Source organism: Eleutherodactylus coqui, chromosome 4 (assembly GCF_035609145.1).
Source record: "Eleutherodactylus coqui strain aEleCoq1 chromosome 4, aEleCoq1.hap1, whole genome shotgun sequence".
NCBI classification, from domain to species: Eukaryota; Metazoa; Chordata; class Amphibia; order Anura; family Eleutherodactylidae; genus Eleutherodactylus; species Eleutherodactylus coqui.
The window spans coordinates 32,296,509-32,321,791 of record NC_089840.1 but is presented as its reverse complement, the minus strand read 5'-3'; the positions used below and the strand labels follow the sequence as shown (position 1 = coordinate 32,321,791).

The window sequence follows — 25,283 nt, the reverse complement described above, 5'->3', positions numbered from 1 at the left end:
GTAAATGGTAACATAAAACCTCATTGTAGAGAATGTAAAGTAATTGTGATTCCCCGCAGCCCGTGTGAGATCATCGATGTAACATTACACACGGCTGGCGACGCCAGTACTATGACGTTCTCCGCAGTTCTGGCCCACCAGGGCTCTTTGTCACCTCGCTCTGCAGTCAGATGCCATCACTCTGCACTTTGACCTTTACCTATATAAAGTAGCCCTGGCTTATTGTCGGTCCGCATTCAGGGGTGACAATCCTTATTTTATGAGATCTGACCTGTTCCAGGTATCTGCCCTGGAAAAAATGTCCAACGAGAGGTCACATTACTGTGGAGGAGCGCTCCAAGACATTGTTGGCGGCAGTACTCGGTTCTGAAAATAGTCCTTTGTCTCCTGAGAAAACTCTCTTCTGTTGGTCTGGCTCGTGGTGTTAGAACAAAATTTTAGAAGATGCCAAGGCGTCCGTCTAATTTAAAAAGTGTTTTAGAATGGGCCGCGCCACCCTCGAGGGAGACAAAGAAAGTGTAAAACAGATCTACACAGATGGACTTTCTGGTCTGTTGTTTGGTTCTTGAGTTAAGACTCCCTTTACAGAGCTGTCAACATGAGAGAGCCCATGCCGCTAAAACGGGAGTGACTTTTTGAGGGGCGTGGCTTATATGAAGGGCGGGGCTAAATGTATTCAGTCTTAAAAGTTCTGCCATAATGTTAAAGGGGTTGTATGTAGAATAGGGAATAACTTGCTGATTCGTGGGGGGTGTGGGGGGTGGGAGTCACCATTGAGAGCTTAGCCCATCGCAAACGGTGGGGGTGTTCTGTGTTCCCGTTTCTCGACTGTGCTCCACCCCCCCCCCCCCGACCCCCCGCTCCACAATGTCGTCAGAATGCGTTGAACGTCGGCGCTCCATTCATTTTAGTGGGGCCGATGAAAGTACCCAAATGCTTGCTTCTCGGCTATCTCCGAAGTCCCATTGAAAGTGAATAGAGCCCCAGCACACTTACATGACTAGCGCTCCATTCACTCTTGTTATGATTTAAGCATCATTCCTTTAGGGCTCATTCACAAAGCTTATTTGTGCACCGTATTACTCGTGTATTTTTTTCTTATGCCCATACCTCATTTCCCTGAAAATAAGCCCTACCCCAATTTTACGGGGAGGCTTGATATATAAGCCCTACCCCTGAATGTAAGTAATAGGTGCATTACATTAAAAAAAAAGGAATACATTACCTAACAGACCAGTCCAGGTCTCTCTCACCGCTCTCCAGAGCTCTGACTCGCTTCTTGGAGTCCTCGGCCGTCCCCAGAAGATCACTTCCTGACTATGGAATTCATAAATTCCACCTCCAGGATGCGATGGCTCTGATTGGCTCTTCGAGCGCTGCGTTGCTTGGCTGAGCAGCGCTCAAGAACCAATCGGAGCCATCGCTTTCTGGAGGCGGGACTTATGAAACCAAGATGTGATCTTCTGTCGGCGGCTGAGGACTGCAAGAAGCACGTCGGAGGTCCGGAGAGCAGCGGGAATTACCTAGACCAAGCCTGCAAGGTAGGTATAATAAGACATCCCTTGAAAATAAGGCCTAGCGCCTCTTTTGGGACAAAAATTAAAATAAGACAGGGTCTTAGTTTGGGAAAAACTTTGTAATATGGAGAGCTGAAATTCCATTGATTTGCATTGGTGAGTATTACAGACTGAAATAGCCCATTAAACCCCATTAAAGTCAATGGTGTGAATAGCGCAATTCTCATTGGCACAGACAGGTACATTAGTTATATGCGGACCATTGAGGAAACCTGTAAATAACGTGTAATTACATATCAGCTCAGCATGTGCTACGTGATCTCAGAGCTGACGGCAATTAGTGTCCACTTTATGGAAACCATCATTTCACCACATGGTTCAGCCATAACCGTGAGGAAACACAAATTTTGTGTTTTACCTCATTGGTTTTTTTCTTCTTTCCTCTGCATCAACATCGGGGGTAATAGGCTGAAGTGGAGGGGAACGTGTCTTTTTTTGGCCTTGCATACTATGTTACTAATTTCATTAGTCACTGTGGATTAACTCAATACTGTATATACTAAAGACCCCTTTATTAGAGACCGTGCCCGTCTCATGATTGGCGCTTCCATGTATGCAAATCAGAGGCGTGGTCCCGGAGTGCAGCATTAAATCATGTGACACGTTTTCCGTGGATCGATTTCAATATGAATTTACACTAGAATGGGAAAATTCAGCAATCTGAGTGACTTTCAATAATGCCGGATCATCGGTACTAGACGAGCCGGGGCCGGGATTTCACTGCCAGCCTTGTGGGGTTTTCTCATGTAACAGTGTGGAGAATATACCAAGAATGGGGTGATGGAGGAGGAACACCCAGCGAAAGAGATCCTGTGGACGGCAACAACTAGTCACCAAAAGGGGTCAGAGGAGGATGTCAGGAATGGTTCTGACCAACAGGTGCTGCATGGTCAAAAACGGCTGATGCTCCAACAGACGTGTCTGAAGACACAACCCGTCATTCTTTAGCATGGATAGGCTATAAGGGCGGACAACCAGTTCCAACGCCGTTGTATCTGAGAGAAACAAAAGACAAGACTCCAGGGGGCGAAAGAGCGCAAAAATTGTACCACTGAGCAGCAGAAAAACATCCCCTGGTCAGATGGATCCAGATCTCCCATCACCCTGTGCTGATGGAAGGTCAGAATTTGGTGCAAGCAGCATGAATTGCTGACCCCTTCCTGTCAGCTGATGGAGTAATGGTGCGGGGAAGGTTTTCTTGGCAGATTCTACATCCTCCAATACCTGCGGAAGGACACCTTAATGAATTACTGGGGTTCTGAAGGCGAAAAGAGGTCCAACGCTCTACTAGATGGGGGTCTCTACTAAAGTGGTCTCCGGCGTACCTTGTATACTTTTTATAGCCATGATAATGAGCTCCATATCCGCCTCGCGCAATGTTATTCAAAATAGCAACACAAACACTCGTTATCCGTGCGGAGCAAATCACTCCAACGCCGGGGGAAATCAATAATAATACAAGTCTCCGGGGGGAGGTTGTTTTCCCGGCCGGGTCCTCCAAGATTAAAAAAACAAAAAGCAATTTGTTTCTAAAATAAGCAGCAGAATTCTGCGAGTTCCTGGAAATATTTGACAAGTTTAAAGGCCGCAGGATTCCTTTGTGCTCCGTACAATCCTTCGGCCGCGCTCGCTCGTCGGGTCCTGGCTCCGTTGCAATCAGCGGGAACAAAAACACGTTGTTTTGTTGTGTTCTTAGTAAATAGCTGGCGAGCGCGGGGGGTTCCGAGGCCAGAATCTTATTAATAACAGGTTCCTTCTTCCCACGAAAAAAACCTCTTATCTGCGTTTTTGACATTCCAGGAGTCGGCCGTATTTGTATCATTAATGTCTCCTTTGGGGAAACGGACAAGCGCGTTCCGGCAGCAAATGGGCGCAGCTTCTGAGATGCTATCAGCTTACTAGGTGCCTGTCGAAGGGTGCGGGTGCCGTCATACATGTACTAGTTGATCGGTTAGTGAGGTTGAGGATGTCTTATGAGAACCCTACGAACAATGTAACGCTTTTGGGGTTTTCCTAGTGAGGGACGATTCTACTCAAAAATCCAAATTTCACATTAAAATCCGTACTATCTGCACTTTTCTTCCCACCTCCAGGTCACATGATCAGCACTCTGACTACCCTCTGTGTCCTGCAGTTGATGGGGTTGATTTATAATGTCATACAGAAAAATGGTCTTGCCCATAGCAACCAATCACAGCGTGGCTTTCATTTTGAAGAGCAGAATACGAAATTAAAGCTGCCTTGTGATTGGTTATTGGTGATGGCAATAATCAGCAGCAGCTTGCTGACAGTTTTCAGATAGTGATACATTTACTTCTACTCCTGAAAATGAAACAAACTACAACAAATAAGGGGAAAGAGATAATGAGGATACGTTCTAAGTCTGGTAGACTTTACTTTAATGTATGCCCCCATGGTCAGGCCAGTGATGGACTCCTTGCTGGACCTCAGAGGGGAGGAATTCACAAGATAATAATAGCTTTTATTCCACGTGGCACGGTGCCACGTACAGGAACATCAGTGCCAATGACCGGCTGAGGTCGGTATTATTAATCACCACAGAACAGCGCTTTTCCTGGTAATAACCTTCTAAAGGGCAGAGTCTCCAACATGATTTGATCTCCGCATATTGGACCGCAGGAGAGGCATGCAGCGGGACCGCGGCCAATGCTAACATGAGGACTCCGAATCCATGTCAACATAAATATAGATCTAACTCTCAGATGCTGGAAAGGTTCAAGCAGCAAATGGGTGTGATCTCGAGTCTGAGGACCAGTTGTGGCTTCGGCTCCCCTGGGCAACGTGCTGGGCCAACGATCTTCTGAATCTCCAGTCTGGAGGGGACTTATCCGAGGGTGTTATTTGTGGTAAAGCAGTATATAAAAGTTTCAACTGGGAACATTGGGACTTCTCTATAAGAGACATGACCTGAATTGTATGCTGTGTTTACACACCCATTATATGGAAACGCTGCCCTGTAGAGGGCGCCCAGCCTGATTCAGTCTTGTTTAGTGTTTAAAGCATACCTAAGTTTTCAACAAGTTTACTGAGATGCACCAGGGTCTCCTTACCCTCATTTGCTGCTGTTTGCACCCTGTTTCATGTCTATAAGTTCTGGTTTTCTGCTGTTCTACTTTTTTGCAATCCACTTTCAGGCAGGGGGAGTGTAGCAAGCCTAGCATTCTGCCAGCAGTTCACTGTCTTGCACTTATTTCCCATGTTGCACTGCACTGTCTCTGGTCCAGTCATCAGGGAAGTAGAATCTGAATGCCCGCCCCTCTGCTTTCCTAGGATGATTCAGGAATTCAGGATAAATGGTTAGTAAATCCACAAACACTGTAACAGCAGAAGTCATTATCACAGTGTCTGCAGATCTGTCAGCCTGCAGCCTATGAGTGCCAACTGTGAAGATACCTCCTCCCCCTGTTGCTAAGGAAACATCCGTGTGTCCTTGTTACTACAGACGTTCTGTACCAATAACAGAGAGTGGATTGCATAAAATAGGGAGACTCTTAGTGGCAGCCACTTCAAACACGATATACAGTCGTGTTTAGTGCAAGTATATTACAGACATGATGAGACTAACACAAGCTAGTAGATAAGCATAAGTTGTTGAAAAAGTTAGTGCCCCTTTAATACGGTTTGTAACATTTACATAATGTGCCCCCAGAGTAGTTGAGGGACGAATCTGTTTGCCACATCCTCAAATCACACGGTATAGGGGTTGCTAAGTAACTCAAGGCGGTATCTGCCATTTTTGGGTTCAGTGATGAGACCTTGTTGTGGAGTGAGAGCTGAAAAGTAAAAGGCTATGTGCCTGCTGATGCTGCAGATCCTCTACGAGGAAGAGGGTGGCAGCAAGAGTGGTGAAGGTAGACTGGTTCCTTGGCAGACTCCGGGAGCAGAAAGCCTTCGTTGTTCTACCAAATAACGTATTTGTTCCCCGTAAGCTACAGTCTGGTGCCTTTGTTGGTGAACAGCAGCCAAGCCGTGGCCGTGGCAAACCATGTGACTGAGAGTTTGCTTGCCGATCCCCGGTATTGGTGCATGTGATGAGGACATGATCCCATGAGTGCCCCTGTCCCCAATCCAAGAACAGGTCCTTCCGGACTATGAGACCCCTCGACCCTTCTCAACTCCCCTCTTACAGCCTGGAGTTGACTTCCACTGTCTTGTTACTATTTCATGGACCTGTAAGAGGACATCCTGACTTAGTGGGGAGGGGATGTACCACCAGAAAACCTGCATGGGTTGTTTGTATTTCGTTGCAGCATTTGACGCAGATTTCATGCATTGTAAAGTGTGAATGTGTGGTGAGAATTGGCGCCATTTCCACAACAGAACAGGTATGATGTGGATTTGGAAATCTGTAGCATTCCCTTTATTCGCCCACAGATCTTTTTGAAGACCCCGTCCACCATGTCTTGTACTGTGAATCTGCAAGACTTCTGCCATATCAGAGCGTTGGATAACCTGTTATGTCAGGGAGGCGGTATATTTTAGTTGGGATACGAAACCAACTTATAGCGAATGATCAGTTGGGGTCCAACCATAGGAATGTCCATTGATCATGGGAATGGGGGTTATCTGACCACCCACATGAAAGCAGTGTTGATCGAGCATGAGCACTGTCGCTCCATTCATGTCAACGGGACTGTCGGAGAGAAGCCAAGTGCGGCTATCTCTGGCACTCTTGTACAGATGAGTGGAGTGGCAGTGAGCATGCTCTGCGGTACACAGACCCCTCCACCCCTTCTTGTGATGAGTGGAAGTCCCAATCTGACACCCGTATGAAAGCCGCATCAGTCTGGCATACATAGAGCCACTCCATTCATCCCTATGGAATACAAGCTAAGTATGGCTATCTCTGGCAACCCCATAGAGATGAATGGGGTGGCAGCATGTATGCTCAGTGGGACACCGCATCTTCCGCTTGTTCTTGTGATTGGTGGAGGTTCCAATGGTCAGACCCCCACCAAAAAGACACTTATTCCTATCCTATGCTCAGAGGATAAGTTTATAGCTTGAGACAACCCCTTTAAGTTGGGTTTTCCCTTATCAGACTTTATAGCCCCGGACATTTCAGCACCATACATTTTGACACAGCGCTTTAAAAAAAAAGTGCCTATAAAAATGTGTGTACCACTTAAAAAAAACAAAAAACTTTCTTTTTAAACATGCATTTTTAGGGTAAAAAAGTGAGTGTGGAAGCCTAAGACCCTGGGGTGTTTTTGACAGGTATTTTGTACCATTTTAACAGTTAATTGAATAATATGAGAATCTCTGCCGTAGTTCAGGCATCACGGATTTTGAAATCCACGTAGCAGAAAAAGCAGTGTTGGCCTGTTTTGCATTGGCTTCTCCATAGGACATAAAAGCAATAGAACAGAATGTATGTTAAAGGGATTGTGTGGTTACAACTATAACATTTTACCAGCTGGGCAAGAGTTAAAATAAAAAATATATATTCGCCTGTCTTCGGCCCCCAAGGGCAACGCTAAGTGCCCCGTTCCCCGCTGCAGACTGCCAGTTGGGTGACAGCTATGGCCAATCAAAAGCTGCAGCATCACTGTCCCGTACTCCTGGCATCATGGCGCCCAGGATGTGAGCACTGATGCTAGGAGTTCGGAAGGTGACAATCCGAGGCCGCAGCAATCACTTGATCGCCACTGTCCGACTGCGGCGGGCGCTGAGATAGTGGGAGCCGGTCAGCTGTGCCCAAGGGGCCAAAGACAGGTGATTATACTTTTTTTATTTTAACTCTTTCCCAGTCAGTAATTTTTTATTTTTTTTTACTCGTAACCACAACCCCTTTAAGGTGTGAAAAAAAACCGCAATCCAAAAAACTGCCTATTTAAGACTGCATGGACTTTTTATAGAAAGAAGAAGAAAAACATACCCGGCTTTTCCTGCTTGCGTTTTTTGTTTTTAAGGGCAAAATGGCATTTAAGAGAGTCTGAAGGACGCCGCGGTCGTCTGTCACACGCACTGATCTGATGTTAGCTTGCAAGTCAATGAGATATATTACGTGCGCTAAGAACAGGGCATATTTGGGGCAATTAACTCACTAATCATGCATTTTTGGGTCAGTGTCGGGTTGTTTTTTTTGCAATTGCTGCAGGCCGGTTTGGCAGTTTTATGTAGTTTTCTTCATAGGGCATGAAAATGGCAGAAAAAAAGTGCATGTTAAAAATAGGTGAATTAAAAAAAGTGGCGCCAAAAAGAAGTGCGCGTGGCGGAGGCGCAGGACAAGTGTAAGCATGTTTCAGTCCTACTTTTGCTCCACATCTTCATCTGGAAGGGGCTCAAGTAGGAAATTGCCGTGGCCTGTCTGCAGTGTAACGCGAGCCGCACTTGTGGTGTGTCGTGTCCCGGAGTCTGGGCTGCACTCAGCACCTCGCCTGCAGGAATCCCAGAGCCGTCTCACTTGTGTGCATCAGGAGGACTCGGACCACCATCTTCGTGGAGCTCCTGAACATCTCTACAGGCGGAAAATCCATCACAGATGCGAGAGGCCAAACCGGATTAAGCTTCGACGTTTGTGATACGAAGGAGGAATCTCACATTTTACAGTATTACCAGGAGGATTAAGTGTGCGCAGCGCCTCACCGGCTGCCAAATGATTGGTTGTACCGTGTAGTGTTGTCAAAAATGGTCCATAAGCACTCCAGAATAAGTAATATATACTAGTGCAGACCCAACCAAAACCAGTACTTGTGGTACAAGACGTAGCGCCCTGCAGTATCGGGCAGCAGTACCCTATAGGACTGTCAAGTCCAATGTTTGGTGATATTCCAATGTTTCTGTCGAAGCGCAACCTGCGGCTCCGGGCCCTGGTGGAGCACAACTTAGGGCTCCGGGCCGTGATGGAACGCAACCTGTAGCTCCGGGCCCTGATGGAGCGCAACCTGTAGCTCCGGGCCGTGATGGAGCGCAACTTAGGGCTCCGGACCGTGATGGAGCACAACCTGCGGCTCCGGGCCCTGATGGAGCACAACTTAGGGCTCCGGGCCCTGATGGAGCACAACTTAGGGCTCCGGGCCCTGGCGGCACGCAATCTTTGGATTTCAGGAGGGGAGGAGCTGGCAGACAATGTATTTTTTTGGATGGATTACACAGAGTACAGACCGCCTACAGACTCAGCGACCCTAGATGTCTGCATGAATGTGTAAGCAGAGAGAAGTGACGGCCGGTGGTCAGCAGGTGAGCGCTGCTCCTCAGCACAGCTGTGCGGATGATGGACCGCTCCGCCATGTACTGTTCTTAGAAAGGCAGCTACAGGAAAGTGCTGCTCTCGGCTTTCTCGCAGCTTTATTTAGTGAACTGTACAAACTCGGCCAAAGGCCCTGACAAACCGGGACACAGTGGACTCCTGCCAGGAGGAACACTAGAGGCTGAGGTCATCGCAGCACAACCTCCAGTTGTCCCATAAGTAAAGTATACCGAAAGGTGGGGAACAAGATAGCGGGACTGAAGAAGGTGCAGCTACTACCAGCCTTGTGTTTCAGCGGTCATTGCTGAACCCCATCACTAGTATTCGTGGGGTTTGCACTATTATCGTGGACCAGAAATACTAATGCTGCCGGGTTCCTGATGATAGCAGCCTCACGTAATGCAAGGAACCATATAGGGAGCAACAGGTTTCTTCAGGTGCTTGCGGTGGGGACAGATTGTAGATGGGGCTCGATGTGTAGATTCTGCACTATTAGGGCTCTATGTGTAGATTCTGCGCTATTGGGGCTCGATCTGTAGACTCCGCACTGTTGGGGCTCGATGTGTAGATTCCGCACTATTATGGCTCGATGTGTAGACTCCGCACTATTGGAGCTCGATGTGTAGATTCCGCACTATTGGGGCCCGATCGGTAGATCCTGCTCTATTGGGGCCCGATGTGTAGATTCCGCACTATTGGGGCTCGATCTGTACACAATGTCAGGGTTATCAGATGTGGATCCACTGTGCCACGCTGGTTTGGCCCACTTCAGTACAAGGAACAAGCGAGAGATGAAATTACAGAGAACAGGTTCAGCACAGCAGCCGTCAGTGCAGGCAGGGGACAGAAGCGTAGTCAGTATGTTAAGCTGTAGTCAGGAGACCGGAACGTAGTCAGGGATAGCCAACGTCAGAAACCAGAGAATCAGAATGAACTTGACCACCATACTTGGTCACACTTCATAGGAAGAGGATGGCTGATATCGGGATTGTCAGGGGAGCATCATGTCTGATGCGCACTGTCCTCTTAATATCCGGTTACCAGTGGACTAATTATTTACTCCTCCTTTCATCCTGTTCTGGTATTGTTTTAAGAGCAAATTAATCACACCATGTCTGTGCCTTTTTATATATGTTTGTGTGTATGTGTGTATATATGTATATATTATATATATGCGCCTCTTCGGATCTATTCTATTAAGCCTGAGGAGGCACCTTAAAGTCAGTCTTGCACAACCATGACTTAGATTGCGGGATCCGCGATTATCATCCGTGTGTATGATCCGCCGTATTCTGCATCCACTAACAAGAATACAGCATTAGAATGTCTGGACGGCGATTCCGACTTCCGCTTGTGGAAATAAAATCGCAGCACGCTCTATTCTTGTACAGATTCCGCACAAACGGCTTCCATTAAAGTCAATGGAAGCCGTCTGACCACCGACCTATTTGCAATTAACATTGTAGATAGGTCGCGGGTAACCGTGTTATCGCCTAGCAATGGCGCAGGAAAAAAAAAAAGATTTGAAAAAAAAAATCTGTACTGCGTATGTCTGACAGCGAGCCGTCCGGAGCGTCCACAATACAGATTTAAACATTTCTGCGTGGATGCTGGCCGGAGCCAGATTGTACTGCGGCCCCCTGCATGCGGAATCCGACCTGTCTGTATGAGACTGGCCTAAGTAGGTTGGAAAGCTCGCTATAACATCACGTCTTTTTGTTAGCTGTTACAATGTATCATATCTACAATGTTACTTGGTTTCTCTTGCTGAGAATAGTCACACTTTACTGGCCAACACCGCGCCAAACCTTTTTCTTAGTAACTTACAGGACACAATGTAACTAATTTCACTTTCAAGGTCGCCATGTAGCCCAAGTTTAATACAACCTCGCAGAAGACCAAGTCATCGACCATGGGTAATGCAGACCCCCCACCGTGCTTCCATCCCTCCTCATAGACTGTGGATTACACACGTCTCCCTGGTCCATGTAAGCCCATTATGAACATATGTCACACCTCATCCAGCCGTACCGTAACCTAGACATATGCAGCGAAGATCAATGTGCCCGGCGTCTGTGCAGCTCGTTTCACATTTCACACTCCACTCCAGCAAAACGCCGCTACTAATGAGCCTCTGCAGTATGTATAGATCACGCGCCGGACCTGCCTGAAGGTTACGGCTTTTATTATATTCAATACACTGCAGTACTTTTCTACTCAGTGTAATGGAAGTTTTAAAGGGAACCTGTCACCAATTATATGCACCATAAACTAGGTTCTAGGGCTTATAGTTTAGGTTACCTGGTTTCCAGTAAAGTCGCCCAGGTCAACCGTTCCTGTCCCCCCTCAAAGTCAGCAATCTTGACTTTGTGCGCATGCGATCCTATAGAGGCGAATGGGAGGAATGCGGCACGCTCGGCCTTCTGAAACTTTTTATGTGCACGCTGATTTAACCGGGAAACACCGCAGGAGCGGGGGGGATCGAGTGACTATGAGAAGAAGTTTCCGGACTGCACATCATCTAAACTAGAAGCGCCATAACTTAGTTTGCGGTGCTTATAGTTGACAGGTTCCCTTTAAATTGACAGCAATTACAGGATATATTTATATATACAGGCAGCAAACTACTAATACATAGTAAAATATTAAGATTCAGTAATCAAGAGGCAGGATTTGGCTCTAGAATCTTGCAACACTTTTCTCGTCTCCTCCTTGCTTCCAATCTGCATACAATACTCTGTTAGTCGCTGACCGCCGCAGAGGATCAGTGCTGCACTAAGGTCTCCTGTCATTTCTCCGTAATGCAGACATCGAGGCTTCTGTAGGTGACCGGCAGATGCTGCATCACTAGCGGAGCAGTATGCATTAGGATAATTAGTACTGTGACGGGTAGCAGGTTTTGGTACAGATGTAGCATAGCTGGGTTTGTCATTTGGCGCAACTCCTTTTAAAGGGGGTATCACAAAATGAACTTTTAACACCTATTCATAGGATAGGTGATAAAAGTCTGATTGGTGGGGGTCTCAGCACCAAGACCCCCACCATCCTGAGAATGGGAGTCATGTGTCTCCCCTCTTCTCCCTGCAGTGATGTGGAGTAGGGGTCACTCATGCATCATCACTCCATTCATTTCAGTGGGGCTGACCGAAATAGCAGAGTGCAACTTCTCTCCGGCCATCCCACTGAAGATGGATGAAGCAGCATCACGCATGTGCCATGGCCATTGCATTACATCCCCTCTGCGCTGCAGGGGGTGCAGCAAGCCCATAGTTAGGAGAAGAGGGAGACCCAGGGCCCCCCAGGATCATTGGGGTGTCAGCCGCGATCCCCACCAACTAGACTTTTTATCACCTATTCTGCTCCATAGAATTGGACAACACAAGGACTGTGAATACATGAATTCGCCCCGACATCCCAACATATAGTTTAACGTGAGACTGCAGGTAAAACCTAGTGAGCGATCAACCATGAAGGAGTAAAGTGTTAAATAACATATTCAGCTCTGCTATGTCTATACATTTAAAGAGGACCGCACGGAGCGGTAATGTTCCGTTGGCCGTTTTCGGCTCTTTCCGGCAGCTGAAGATGGCGCTATCAGGGGTCATCTTAAGCTGCCAGGAGGAGACGAAAACGGACTGCGGCGTACGAGCGCTCTGAATTAGAAAGCGCCGGTACTCTTTAGGTATGGCTCATTTTGGACTTACCTTTACAGGTGATGCCGGTTATCTTCAGACCTCCTTTCAGGTGACCAGAAAGACAAATCCATGTATGCAGGTAGTCAGCCGCTTGATGGGACCGTCACCCCGTATAGGTGTGTTAATCCGTTTTAACCCCTTCCTCCCCGGCGTCGCTCTATTATTTCCCCTGTACACCGATGGCATCAAAGTGTGACAGCCAGAGTCTGGGGGGAGAGCTGCACTGGAAAGTCACCTGGGCCCTTCGTTCTTCATTGGATCGAGCTCTAAATATAATCCACCCACTTATAGTCCCCTCCGTAGGCAGATGGTCCTGTCAAAAAGCTGACCTCGCTGCTTGGCCGTATCCACAGAGACATCCAGCCAGGAGGAGCTGTAATGGGATAAAATACAGTTAGCCATCTGTCTCTACACAACGAACATTTCACATCAGACCTTCATCGTCCTCACCAGCGGGAAGAAGAAAACCGCACGGCCGTTAATTATAGAGTCCAGAACCGCCGCGCTATTAACCAGCAGCGATACCTGAGTCAGGGGTGAATCACTCACTAATGGCCTCATTTCCCCATCTTCCAATATCTAGACCAAGAATCTCCCATGAATCTTAAGACGCTCTGGTCCGCTCGGGGTTAATAGAGGCTTTTCTTGAAATAAATTGACAGACACAAATTATGTAAAATAAAATGTACATTTTTTTCTGGGAAGTGTTGTGTTTTTTCTTTCCCAGTTTTTAAAATTGGATCATATTGGAATACTGAAGTATTTAAAGGGCCACTCCAGCAAAAAAAAAAAAAAAAGCACTTTCCATTCCTGCCCCCTCATATGATTACCTGTCACACTCTGGAGGTCTTCTCTGTGTATTGCAGCCCCTTCCCTGCAGTTCAGCCCCCTGTCTGATGCTTATCAGATACCAACTTGAGAGTGAGATTTTTTTTTGCTTTCAGTTTCACCTCTATCCCATGATGCATCAGCTCAGCATTTGCTGAGGCTATACCATTTTTTTTATCCTGCTGGAGGACAGCTTAATTATCATTACTATCTATATTCACCTAAATAAGCTACAGACCATAAGTATACAGTCAGGAGGGTGAGCTGTGATCTCCTCTATTATAACTGTGTGATCATCAGCAGTAACTCTGATAGTCTGTGCATCCGTCTAGACTGTTTCTGTGGTAGATCCATGCAACAGCATCGCTCAAACGGAAAAACTGACAAGAAAATTAATCCATAACCCCCAAGTAGATCTGAACTGGTCAGAACTGAGATCACATGACCATCTGAGGAAAAGGGCCAGGAGTTTCAGACAGAAATAACTAATCAAGGTAACACTAGCCCACTTATATATACTGGGGGAATAGATACATAATGTATGAATTTAAAAAAATCACCGGAGTGGCCCTTTAATGATGGATGAAATGGCAGTGTAGCTCTGCTTAAAGGGCATTTTACGTCAGAAAATTACCAGTTTGTATAAATCTAATTTTTATATTAATTGTTTTTAAAAATAATTTTTGGTGATTTTTTTTTTTCCCCTTTTGTAATTGAAAAACAATGATAAAACACTGCAGTTCTCACAATGACCACTAGGCCTACTAATAGTCTGATACTTCCTCTTCTGTAGAGAAAATGTATCTCATTATCATCACAGGCAGGATTACACTGAGAGGTGACACCTATATATAGATAAGACAGGATCCACTATTCACAATAGGTGCCACAGCTCACCTCCTCCTCCTCCTTGCATAATTCACAGTGCATGCCCACATCACTCTCCCATAAAAGTCTATAGGTGATGATTGCTGCTCACCTCCTTCCCCTTTCTGCAAAGCGCTTACCCACAACACTATCCTATAGAAGACGACACATGATAGTCATGGTGCAGCTCCTCTACCTTTCTGCACAGGTTATGGAGAAAGTCTATTACACTCTCCCATAGAAGTCTATACAGTCTATAAAGAATATTTCTAAATGCTGTTAAAGGAAGTCTGTGTCAGTTTTAAAGGGGTTTTCCAGGGAAATGCTATTGATAACCCATCATCAGGATAGGTCATCAATAGTTGATCGGCTGGGGTCTATCGCTCAGGACTCCGACCGATCAGCTGAGTGGGCACCTGCTGTCAGTGCCGCAATAACAGAGGTCAGAGCAGAAGCCTGCGCCAACTTGATAGGTCATCAATAGTATTTCCCTGGAAAACCCCTTTCACATGCTGTACAAACAGCAGGGAGCCGGTTATAGAGCCGGAGGAGCGGAGTAGACGTTTTAAATGTTTTATAGGGAAAGATTCAGTGTAACTTGTACTTTATTTATTTATCTCTGCTCATTCTGAACGGAGTGGTCGAGTGGGCGGAGCTATCAGTGATTGATATCTATATGTACAGTCATATACAAAGGGAACCTAATATGTATGACTGCAGTTCAAACAAGATGGCCGTCCCCATAGTCATATTGAGACAAAAGAATGAAAAAATGTACAATAAGAATGTTAAAAAGTTAGAAATATGGAAAATGTTTCACTTATGCCATGATCCTGGGTATTTGACTAGCTCCACACACGGGTCGGGTACTTGGCTAGGTCCATGCAGCGGCCGGGTGCTTGGCCAGGTTCACGCATCGGTCTGGCGCTCGACCAAGTGCACGCATCGGTTGGATGCTTGGCTAGCGCCACAATGCCAGTCAGGTGCTTGGCGAGCCCCACCTACCGATCGGGTGCTTGGCGAGCCCCACCTACCGATCGGGTGCTTGGCGAGCCCCACCTACCGATCGGGTGCTTGGCGAGCCCCACCTACCGATCGGGTGCTTGGCGAGCCCCACCTACCGATCGGGTGCTTGGCGAGCCCCACCTACCGATCGGCTGCTTGGCGAGCCCCACCTACCGATCGGCTGCTTGGCGAGCCCCACCTACCGATCGGCTGCTTGGCGAGCCCCACCTACCGATGGGGTGCTTGGCGAGCCCCACCTACCGATCGGCTGCTTGGCGAGCCCCACCTACCGATCGGCTGCTTGGCGAGCCCCACCTACCGATCGGCTGCTTGGCGAGCCCCACCTACCGATCGGGTGCTTGGCGAGCCCCACCTACCGATCGGGTGCTTGGCGAGCCCCACCTACCGATCGGGTGCTTGGCGAGCCCCACCTACCGATCGGCTGCTTGGCGAGCCCCACCTACCGATCGGCTGCTTGGCGAGCCCCACCTACCGATGGGGTGCTTGGCGAACCCCCACCTACCGATGGGGTGCTTGGCGAACCCCCACCTACCGATGGGGTGCTTGGCGAACCCCCACCTACCGTTCGGGGACTTTGCGAGCGACACGCATTTGTCAGCATTATGTTGGTCATGAATTCCAGTGAAAGTATACCCTGTACACCTATACACTTGTATACAGCCACCACTCAGGAGGACTACAGTCAGGTATATATTTTATGTATACTCTTTCGGAATGCATTTGGCTGCTGATAGTTTATGAGCGGGTGATGCTAAAAGATTTTCCTGTGCCAAATGCAGAGCCCAAACATAGTGTGAACCTAGCATAGTGCCAAGGACAGCAACAGGTGTAAATAAGCCCTGGGGGCACTATTGTAGAGACCCCTATCTGAGTGTAACGTCATGGTAAGCGCAGCCCCTGCAGTGATTATCAGGTTTCATTGCTTGAAGGGATTCTGTCATCAGGTTCATGCTGTCTAAATCACAGCGCGGTGCAGCACAAATCGGGATTCATCTGACCAGGTGATATTTTTCCACTGCTCTGTGGTACAATTTTTGTGCTCTTTTGCCCTCTGGAGTCTCACTTTTCTGTTACTTTTAGACACAACGGTGCTGAAACTGGTCTAGCATTTAATTGTTATAGCCCATCCATGATAAGTAATGGCGAGTTATGTGCTTGGAGATGTTAGTTGGCACACCAGTGTTGTATCCAGCTGCTCTTAGCTGTGCAGCACCTGTTGGTTACAATGATTCTTGACATCCTCCTCTGACCCCTTTCGGTGATGAGTTGTTTCCGTCTATAGGATCCTCTTTCTCTGGATGTTTTTTTCTTGATCACACCATTCTCGGTATATCTCCACACTGTTACATGAGAAACCCCCTGCAGTTGGCAGTGAAATCCCGGCCCCGGCTAGTCTAGCACCGATGACCCGGCTTCGTTGAAAGTCACTCAGATCACTAGTTTTCCCATCTAATGTTGATTCACACTGAAACTGATCCACAGAAGACGTCACACAATTTTATGCTGCACTCCGGGGTCACGGGTCTACCTCCCATACAGGGAAACGCCAACCACGAAAGGGTCGGTGTCTATAGTAAAGAGGCCATTCTGTGTATAGGGTGCATATAAGGCACAAGTATCCCTTTTATTTGGTTTGGGAAGGTTTCCCTGCTTGGTCTTGGATGTAACCCCCGTTCCTGCATCATATTGCTGCCGTCTGATTGCCGCCTTATCGGCCTTCAGTCCTAAGCTCCACTAATGATGCTAAATTCCACTTGAAATTACTTGACAAACCGAGAAATGTCTCTAAAATTGCGCTCGCCTGTCTTTCATCTCATTAGTTTAATCCTCAAATTAAAATCTTATTCCTACTTCCAGACAGGAATTAAGCTGTACCGTTGTGCCTAATCTGTGGCAGACCGTGCCCCTTGCCTGTTTCTGCTCGGGGACTTTTTAACCTGTTGGTGGGTTTTTGTTTGTTTTTTATATTTGCGGTTTGGCAGTTTTTAAGTTTTTGGGGAAATTAACTCAACAACCCAAACCCCCAGTCCAGAATACATTTGGTGCGTGCCATGTATCCCTTTTGTTTGTCACTATTTTGCCAGAGAAGTAGGACATCTCTCCTTTCATGTCTGTGTAAGGGACTGTCTTAAAAAGGTCAAAAATGTTGTAATGGGGATGGACTGTAAGATGCACCAAAAACTGTACCAAAATTACAGCATGTGCCAAAATCCTGCCAAATTTAAATATTCATATTGAAGGGCAAATTCTGCTGCTCCACAGGGAGAGGGCAGGGAGCAGTAGAGGAGAAGCGGTGGGAGAACAGGGGGCTCTGGACTGAGGAAACAGAGACTGACTGGAGCCACCAAGGGAGACACAGTGACAAAGATACAAACAAGCCACAGTAGAGTCAAGCTCCTGTCCCTGGACAAGCCTGGTCCGGTATTGGCAACAGCTATCAAATAAAAAATTGTAAGTGAGGCTGGCCTCATATCAAATATAAAGTGTTCACACCCTAAGGTCCCCTGTCCACAGCAGTGATTTCGCCGGTGGTAAATCGCCAGCGATTCACGCCGGCTGAAGCTTTCCATAGCATTGCTATGGAAAGTGCCGGCCCCGTGTCCACGAGCAGAGAATCATTGCGATTCTCCGCTCGCAGACGGCCATTCACAGCATGCTGCGAATTGCCCCAATTCTCCGCGGTCAGCTTATCTGTCAGAACCGTCTACCGGCTACTGCTCACAGGCGGCGGCTCCTGCGGCTGAGATTCGCCGCGGGATACCACAACGCCCGTGGACAGGGGTCCTAAAGCTGCTATTAGGTAAACAACAGTATTAGAAAGGGAAGTGTGCGAGTCGGGCCGAAGGTTGGACGGCTTCCATGGACTTCAATAGAAGCCATCCTCGTGGGATCTGGACAAAAATAGAACATGCCGCGATTTTTTTTCCCCGTGACACGCGAATGTTCTATTCTTTGAATGGATGTGGAATGCCGCGAACCGGCTGACGATCGCTGATTCCGCAATTTAAGCCGCTGGCCATACTGATGCTTTTCTTCTATATTGTGCGCCAAGTATAAGTAATCCCAGTAACTATTTAGCCGTAGCGAACTTCAGGTTATTCTAGGAGAACGGTTTACGTGTCACAATAACATGTCTGGGTGGTTTCTCACCGGCATCGGGGGTCCCACTTTCCTGCTCAGTTCGGGGACCAGAAAATGGGAATCTCACTAGCCGAACAGCGTCGTCTTACGATGGAACCGAAAAGGGCTAAATGGACCCCATTGACTATATAGGGGTGAGTCTGCTTTACGCTCAGCTGCCTAGCTTTTAGGCCGCCGGCACACAACCGGGTCAAATTCCACATGCGGGATCCCAGAGCGGAATTTGACTCGGTGCCCGGCCAGTGACCCCCGCGTACCTGTCCGCAGTCTTTTTTTTTTATCTGTACTGCGCATGTGTCAGCCAGCGCACATGTGCAGTACAGATAATGCCGCATGAGGGGAAAATGGCATTAGATTTTTCTTCTCATGGGCATTAAAAAGCGGTTTTACATTGCAGGCTATGGCAGGTATTTTCTGCGAAATCTGGAGGTGGACGGCCGCTCCGGATTCCGCAACACACATCCGTCCGTGTGCAGGCGGCCTTAGCCAGAAGAAAAAGCGCTGTCAGGGTTGTGACATGCAGGATGCATGCTGCTGTGTCGGGTCTGTGACGGAGCTCCAACCAGAGGTTCGAACGCAGATGTGAAGCCACCATAACTCCATCTGCTGCATCGTATCCTGAATCTGTATAATACCATCGGCAGTGTCATCTGCTTTAGCAAATACTTGTATTCCCTATAAATTGGCACTAATGAATCGCCTTACACCTCTGCGTCGTTGTTTTTGTTCGAAACACATGAATGAATTGCGCACAGCTTGGTGTTACTATGCGTATTTACTGCGGATGGTAAATCCACATAACCCATGTTGATTCCAAAATAGGACATGCTGCGGTTTTTTATTTTCACTTCCGTGAAAAAAATGTAGGTGCGAGTGAACCTTTAGGGCTCCTGGGCACACGATGTATTCGGCCCACATAACAACGCGTGTCAAACAACGCCAATGCCAATGGGGCTTTCTAATGTTAAAAACGCATCGCGCAAAAATCACAAAGCACAAACTTGCGTTCCCTTTTTTAACATTAGAAAGTCCCGTTGACATTCGCTTTAAAAAACGCAGTGTTAACGAATTGTTAAAAAGACGCAGGTGATTGGGAGCCCTTGGCGCTCCTACCCACTATCGATGATAACACATGATTAGGAAACCAATGATTTTTTAAATTCATTGAATGGCTGAGCGCTACCTGTGATTGGCTGAGCGCTGTGACCAATCACAGGCAGCGCTCAGCTGTCATTCACTGATGGCTGGGCGCTGTCTCTGATTGGTCACAGCGCTCAGCCAATCAGAGGCAGTGCTTTCTAGAGACGGGGAGTTTTCCAAACCTGGCCTCCAGAAGACGACTGCCGGGGCCAGAGAGAAGAGACAGACTGCTCTTCTAGGTGAGTAAATTATTTATTTATTTTTTAACAGCTATGGATGAATTTCAGGGAAGGGCTTATATTTCAAGCCCTCCCCGAAAATCATTGCTGTGGGGGTTGTCTGAAACTTACTGCTTTCAATGGGGAGGCAGCATCACAGACCACTGCCATAGCTGTCACAGCTGTGTCAGGGAAGCACAATGTACTGCCTATGTTTTCAATGGGGCTAGCGCTGCTGCTGCCAATACCATTGAAAACAATGGGCGATAGGACAAATTCTTCTTAGTGCCGTGAGGCTTGAGTGAAAACATCGCAAATGACAATGAAACCATTGAAAATCATTGGTTTCATAATCATGCGTTTTCACTCACTGTGTGATATTAGTCACTGACAAAGCTGATCTGGGTCTGCTAGGACCCTGCAGCTCTGCGATAACGACACTTGTATGGTAGCACCCTATCAAACTATGTAGGGACACATTCTCTTGACAAGGGGAATAGTAACACCTAGTTATACCCAATTTAATCTTGCCTCTCTTGAGTCAGAGCCAATTGCTAATATTTAGCAGCCCCCGGCTTAGAGAGGGTTGTAGTGAGTGGCCCCCAGCTTAGGGAGGGTTGTAGTGAGCGGCCCCCGGCTTAGAGAGGGTTGTAGTGAGCGGCCCCCGGCTTGGAGAGGGTTGCAGTGAGCGGCCCCCGGCTTGGAGAGGGTTGCAGTGAGCGGCCCCCGGCTTGGAGAGGGTTGCAGTGAGCGGCCCCCGGCTTGGAGAGGGTTGCAGTGAGCGGCCCCCGGCTTGGAGAGGGTTGCAGTGAGCGGCCCCCGGCTTGGAGAGGGTTGCAGTGAGCGGCCCCCGGCTTGGAGAGAGTTGCAGTGAGCGGCCCCCGGCTTGGAGAGGGTTGCAGTGAGCGGCCCCCGGCTTGGAGAGGGTTGCAGTGAGCGGCCCCCGGCTTGGAGAGGGTTGCAGTGAGCGGCCCCCGGCTTGGAGAGGGTTGCAGTGAGCGGCCCCCGGCTTGGAGAGGGTTGCAGTGAGCGGCCCCCGGCTTGGAGAGGGTTGCAGTGAGCGGCCCCCGGCTTGGAGAGGGTTGCAGTGAGCGGCCCCCGGCTTGGAGAGGGTTGCAGTGAGCGGCCCCCGGCTTGGAGAGGGTTGCAGTGAGCGGCCCCCGGCTTGGAGAGGGTTGCAGTGAGCGGCCCCCGGCTTGGAGAGGGTTGCAGTGAGCGGCCCCCGGCTTGGAGAGGGTTGCAGTGAGCGGCCCCCGGCTTGGAGAGGGTTGCAGTGAGCGGCCCCCGGCTTGGAGAGGGTTGCAGTGAGCGGCCCCCGGCTTGGAGAGGGTTGCAGTGAGCGGCCCCCGGCTTGGAGAGGGTTGCAGTGAGCGGCCCCCGGCTTGGAGAGGGTTGCAGTGAGCGGCCCCCGGCTTGGAGAGGGTTGCAGTGAGCGGCCCCCGGCTTGGAGAGGGTTGCAGTGAGCGGCCCCCGGCTTGGAGAGGGTTGCAGTGAGCGGCCCCCGGCTTGGAGAGGGTTGCAGTGAGCGGCCCCCGGCTTGGAGAGGGTTGCAGTGAGCGGCCCCCGGCTTGGAGAGGGTTGCAGTGAGCGGCCCCCGGCTTGGAGAGGGTTGCAGTGAGCGGCCCCCGGCTTGGAGAGGGTTGCAGTGAGCGGCCCCCGGCTTGGAGAGGGTTGCAGTGAGCGGCCCCCGGCTTGGAGAGGGTTGCAGTGAGCGGCCCCCGGCTTGGAGAGGGTTGCAGTGAGCGGCCCCCGGCTTGGAGAGGGTTGCAGTGAGCGGCCCCCGGCTGGGAGAGGGTTGCAGTGAGCGGCCCCCGGCTCGGAGAGGGTTGCAGTGAGCGGCCCCCGGCTCGGAGAGGGTTGCAGTGAGCGGCCCCCGGCTCGGAGAGGGTTGCAGTGAGCGGCCCCCGGCTCGGAGAGGGTTGCAGTGAGCGGCCCCCGGCTCGGAGAGGGTTGCCGTGAGCGGCCCCCGGCTCGGAGAGGGTTGCAGTGAGCGGCCCCCGGCTCGGAGAGGGTTGCAGTGAGCGGCCCCCGGCTCGGAGAGGGTTGCAGTGAGCGGCCCCCGGCTCGGAGAGGGTTGCAGTGAGCGGCCCCCGGCTCGGAGAGGGTTGCAGTGAGCGGCCCCCGGCTCGGAGAGGGTTGCAGTGAGCGGCCCCCGGCTCGGAGAGGGTTGCAGTGAGCGGCCCCCGGCTCGGAGAGGGTTGCAGTGAGCGGCCCCCGGCTCGGAGAGGGTTGCAGTGAGCGGCCCCCGGCTCGGAGAGGGTTGCAGTGAGCGGCCCCCGGCTCGGAGAGGGTTGCAGTGAGCGGCCCCCGGCTCGGAGAGGGTTGCAGTGAGCGGCCCCCGGCTCGGAGAGGGTTGCAGTGAGCGGCCCCCGGCTCGGAGAGGGTTGTAGTGAGTGCCCCCCCCCCCCGGCTTGGAGAGGGTTGTAGTGAGCGGCCCCCTCTGTGGCACATTTAGAGGTGCTGTATACACAATGCCGTCCTTAGAAAGTAATGAAGGTCATCCTTACAGCGAGCTCCTTTTCGGAGGGTGTAAGCTCATGTTAGTCCCTCTACGTGGTTTGGGCGGATCTTGCTGCGCAGCGATGACTATTTCTGATGAAGTCTTGCTGCTGCCATAAAAAGCTCCGTCAGATGTGGTCCGTGACATATCTCAGCCGGTGACAGGCAGCTCCGTGATGGACCGTAGTAACATCCTCTCTACATTCCTCCACAGGCCCGGCCCGGAGAAATGACTGCTTTTAGATACAGGACACTTTTAGACTCTTCTCAGAAGCCTCTGTGTTGTTTGCATTGGTGACCGTCGCACCATCAACTTCTATTGAAAAGCCAACAGACAAGTAGTCAGTACTTAGAGGGGTATTCCTGTTACTGACTGGGAGAATTGGATTCCTGTGGCCCCGTTCTTCAGTTCTGCGCGTCTGCTTCCCTCGTTGCACTCAGTTGAGGGGCGGCCATGCTTGCCTTCTCCATCGTAGTCTATGGGATCCCTGTTGTCCCAATAGGTGAGGATCCCGGAGGGGCTTGTAGGGTTAATCCATCACACCCATTCTGTATATAGATGTTATACAGCATGGTGACCTGGTACATCACTGCCGTTATCCTAGTGTATACCTTGGCAGCAGGTAGGGGCCAAAATTAAAATAGTTAAAAGTAGGTTTTTAGCTCATTTTGTAAGTAAGCCATTAAAAAAATCGTAGCTTTTTTGTCGTTTTATGATTAAACTAATTCGCAAACTGCTTTGCTGGGTGATACAAGTTTTTAAACACATTTTGGAGTTTTTTTTTACCGTCGGCATGTAGTTAGGGGGGTCTCACACAAACTGATTTTAATTGCTGAATCTGCAATCGCCGTCCGCATTGGCTTTCTGCGGCAAAACGTAGTTTTGCTTTTTTCCTTCACCCTCATGGAGGAAAAATCTCAGCATGCTCTATTTTGCCGCAGAAGGCCTCCCTTGAAGTCAGTGGAGGCGTCCAGCCCGCAGCCCATTCGCTACTAACATAGCGTATAGGCTGCCGTTACCCGCATCATCGCTAAGCGACGGCACGGGAACTGCAAACAAGAAAAAAAATCCTGTACTGTACATGACTGCTTGCGAGCCTCCGCGGGCATTCGCAATTTAGGTTAGTTCCGTGCGCAGGGTCACCGGCCGGGCTCACTACTGGAATCCGCTGCAGGCCTCCCGCATGTGGAATCCAAAATGGTTGCGTGAGCCCAGGCTTAACGGGACGTATTACGCTTCTTCTCCGCAATCAGTTTTTTCGTACTCCGGAATCCTGTTTTAAATCGCTGCCCAATGATAAGTTGTTCTGGAGCCCAACGATGCTGCTGTGGTAAGCTACTTATATATTCTGTGCGCTGTCGCTGAATTGAATGATGGCGATCTCCTGCGCAGGTCCTTCACATTCTGAACCCTTGGCATCATGGCGCACATGATGTGGGCACTGATGCCAGGAGAGGGGGCAGTAAAGGGCTGCCTGCAGTCATGTTACGGCAGCCGTACTGCTATCCTAAACTCTTCCGCTAGCGGTAAAGTTTAGGGCAGCTGTAGTAGCGCCGCTAGCGTGACATGGCTGTGCGGTGAGCCGTGACAGTTTGCAGGCCGCCAGGAATCCTCTGGCGGGCCACCGGTGGCGCAGGCCTGTTCTAGTGGCTGCAGTCGAGGTAAACTACCCTCTTCCTATACTGATGTGGTGTTAATAGTTATGGGCCCCTCATATATTTTGCGCTGTCACCGCACAATTAGGATTTTAAATATGTTTTTTTTAGGCTACGCTGCTCCAGCCCTCGCCACACAATCACATACTAATTACTTTTAAAGGGTTATCTGTAGAGATGAGCGAGCGTACTCTGAAAAGCACTACTCGCTCGAGTAATTTGCTTTATCCGAGTATCGCTGTGCTCGTCCCTGAAGATTCGGGTGCCGCTGCAGCTGACAGGTGAGTCGAAGCGGGGAGCAGGGGAGAGCGGGCGGGAGAGAGGGAGAGAAAGATCTCCCCTCCGTTCCTCCCCGCTCTCCCCTGCAGCTCCCCGCTCCGTGCCGGCACCCGAATCTTCAGACCCGAGCACAGCGATACTCGGATAAAGCAAATTACTCGAGCGAGTAGTGCTTTTCCGCGTACGCTCGCTCATCTCTAGTTATCTGAGTAGAAAGAGCTTTTTTTTTTGTTTTTTTTTGTTTTTTTTAAATGGCTGGGCATGATATAAAATAACCAGAGAAGCAGTGCTTAGCTCTCTTCTTCCCCCAGGAAACAGGTAAGCGGTGGCAGAGAAGAGCCCGCTGGCAGCACAGACCAGAATTCAGGTGACCGCTGTAGCCAATCGGAGGCCATAGCTTCACATTCTGAACCCTTGGCATCATGGCGCACATGTGGGCACTGATGCCAGGAGAGTGGGCAGTGACGCTACAGCAGTCACCTGACGTCCAGTCTGTGCTGACAGCGGGCTTTTCACCGGAGCCGCTATACTGGTTCCCTAGAGAAGAGGAAAGGTAAGTACTGCTTCTGTTGTTTTATATCATGTCTGGCTATTTAAAAAAAAAGTTTTATACCCAGACAACCCCTTTAATACAACATACCACCCTCCGGTGGGTACCTGGTGCAATCCGTCATTTAGCACCACTTCGCCCCTAGGTTGAGTGACAATAGTAAGGCACATTTTTTAAAGGACACCAATGCCTCCATAGTTGCCAACAGTCCCATCAGGCAAATGACGTAAAGAATGTGGTTTAATTAGCTAAAATGAGATACAATGTTACTATGAAACCTCCTGTGCTGCACTCTACATTCCATGGACATCCAGAGTGCCGCCTCACCCTGCAGGGGCGTAACTATAGAGGGTGCAGGGGATGCGGTTGCACCCGGGCCCAGGAGCCTTAGGGGGCCCATAAGGCCTCTCTTTTCCATATAGTGAACCCAGTACTATGAATAAAGCATTATAGCTGGGGGCCCTGTTACAAGGTTTTGCATCGGGGCCTGGGAGCTTCAAGTTACGCCTCTGCCGCCCAGTATAACCCCTTAGTGACCAAGCTGTTTTGTTTTTTTCCATTTTCATTTTTTCCTCCCCCCTTTCAAAAAATCGT

General features: G+C 49.4%; 2 protein-coding genes across 5 annotated transcripts in view; one reads left to right on the top strand and one right to left on the bottom strand.

Annotated features, from left to right (window-relative positions):
- The window catches only part of LOC136624963 (filamin A-interacting protein 1-like), a 172,529-nt gene extending 159,851 nt beyond the window's left edge, over positions 1 to 12,678 (bottom strand). The window contains exon 1 of the mRNA XM_066598898.1: positions 12,495 to 12,678. The gene's annotated coding sequence lies outside the window, so the exon portion shown is untranslated. The remainder of the gene's footprint in view (positions 1 to 12,494) is intronic.
- CMSS1 (cms1 ribosomal small subunit homolog) overlaps positions 1 to 25,283 on the top strand; it is a 262,721-nt gene that overhangs the window by 217,550 nt on the left and 19,888 nt on the right. Inside the window, exon 1 of one of the 4 annotated variants that reach the window (XM_066599175.1) lies at positions 12,565 to 12,601. The exons of the other annotated variants lie outside the window; for them this stretch is intronic. Coding sequence (XP_066455272.1) covers positions 12,580 to 12,601 — 22 coding nt within the window. The 5' untranslated portion in view covers positions 12,565 to 12,579. Of the gene's footprint in view, positions 1 to 12,564; positions 12,602 to 25,283 lie in introns of those variants that run through there. 4 annotated transcript variants of the gene reach the window in all.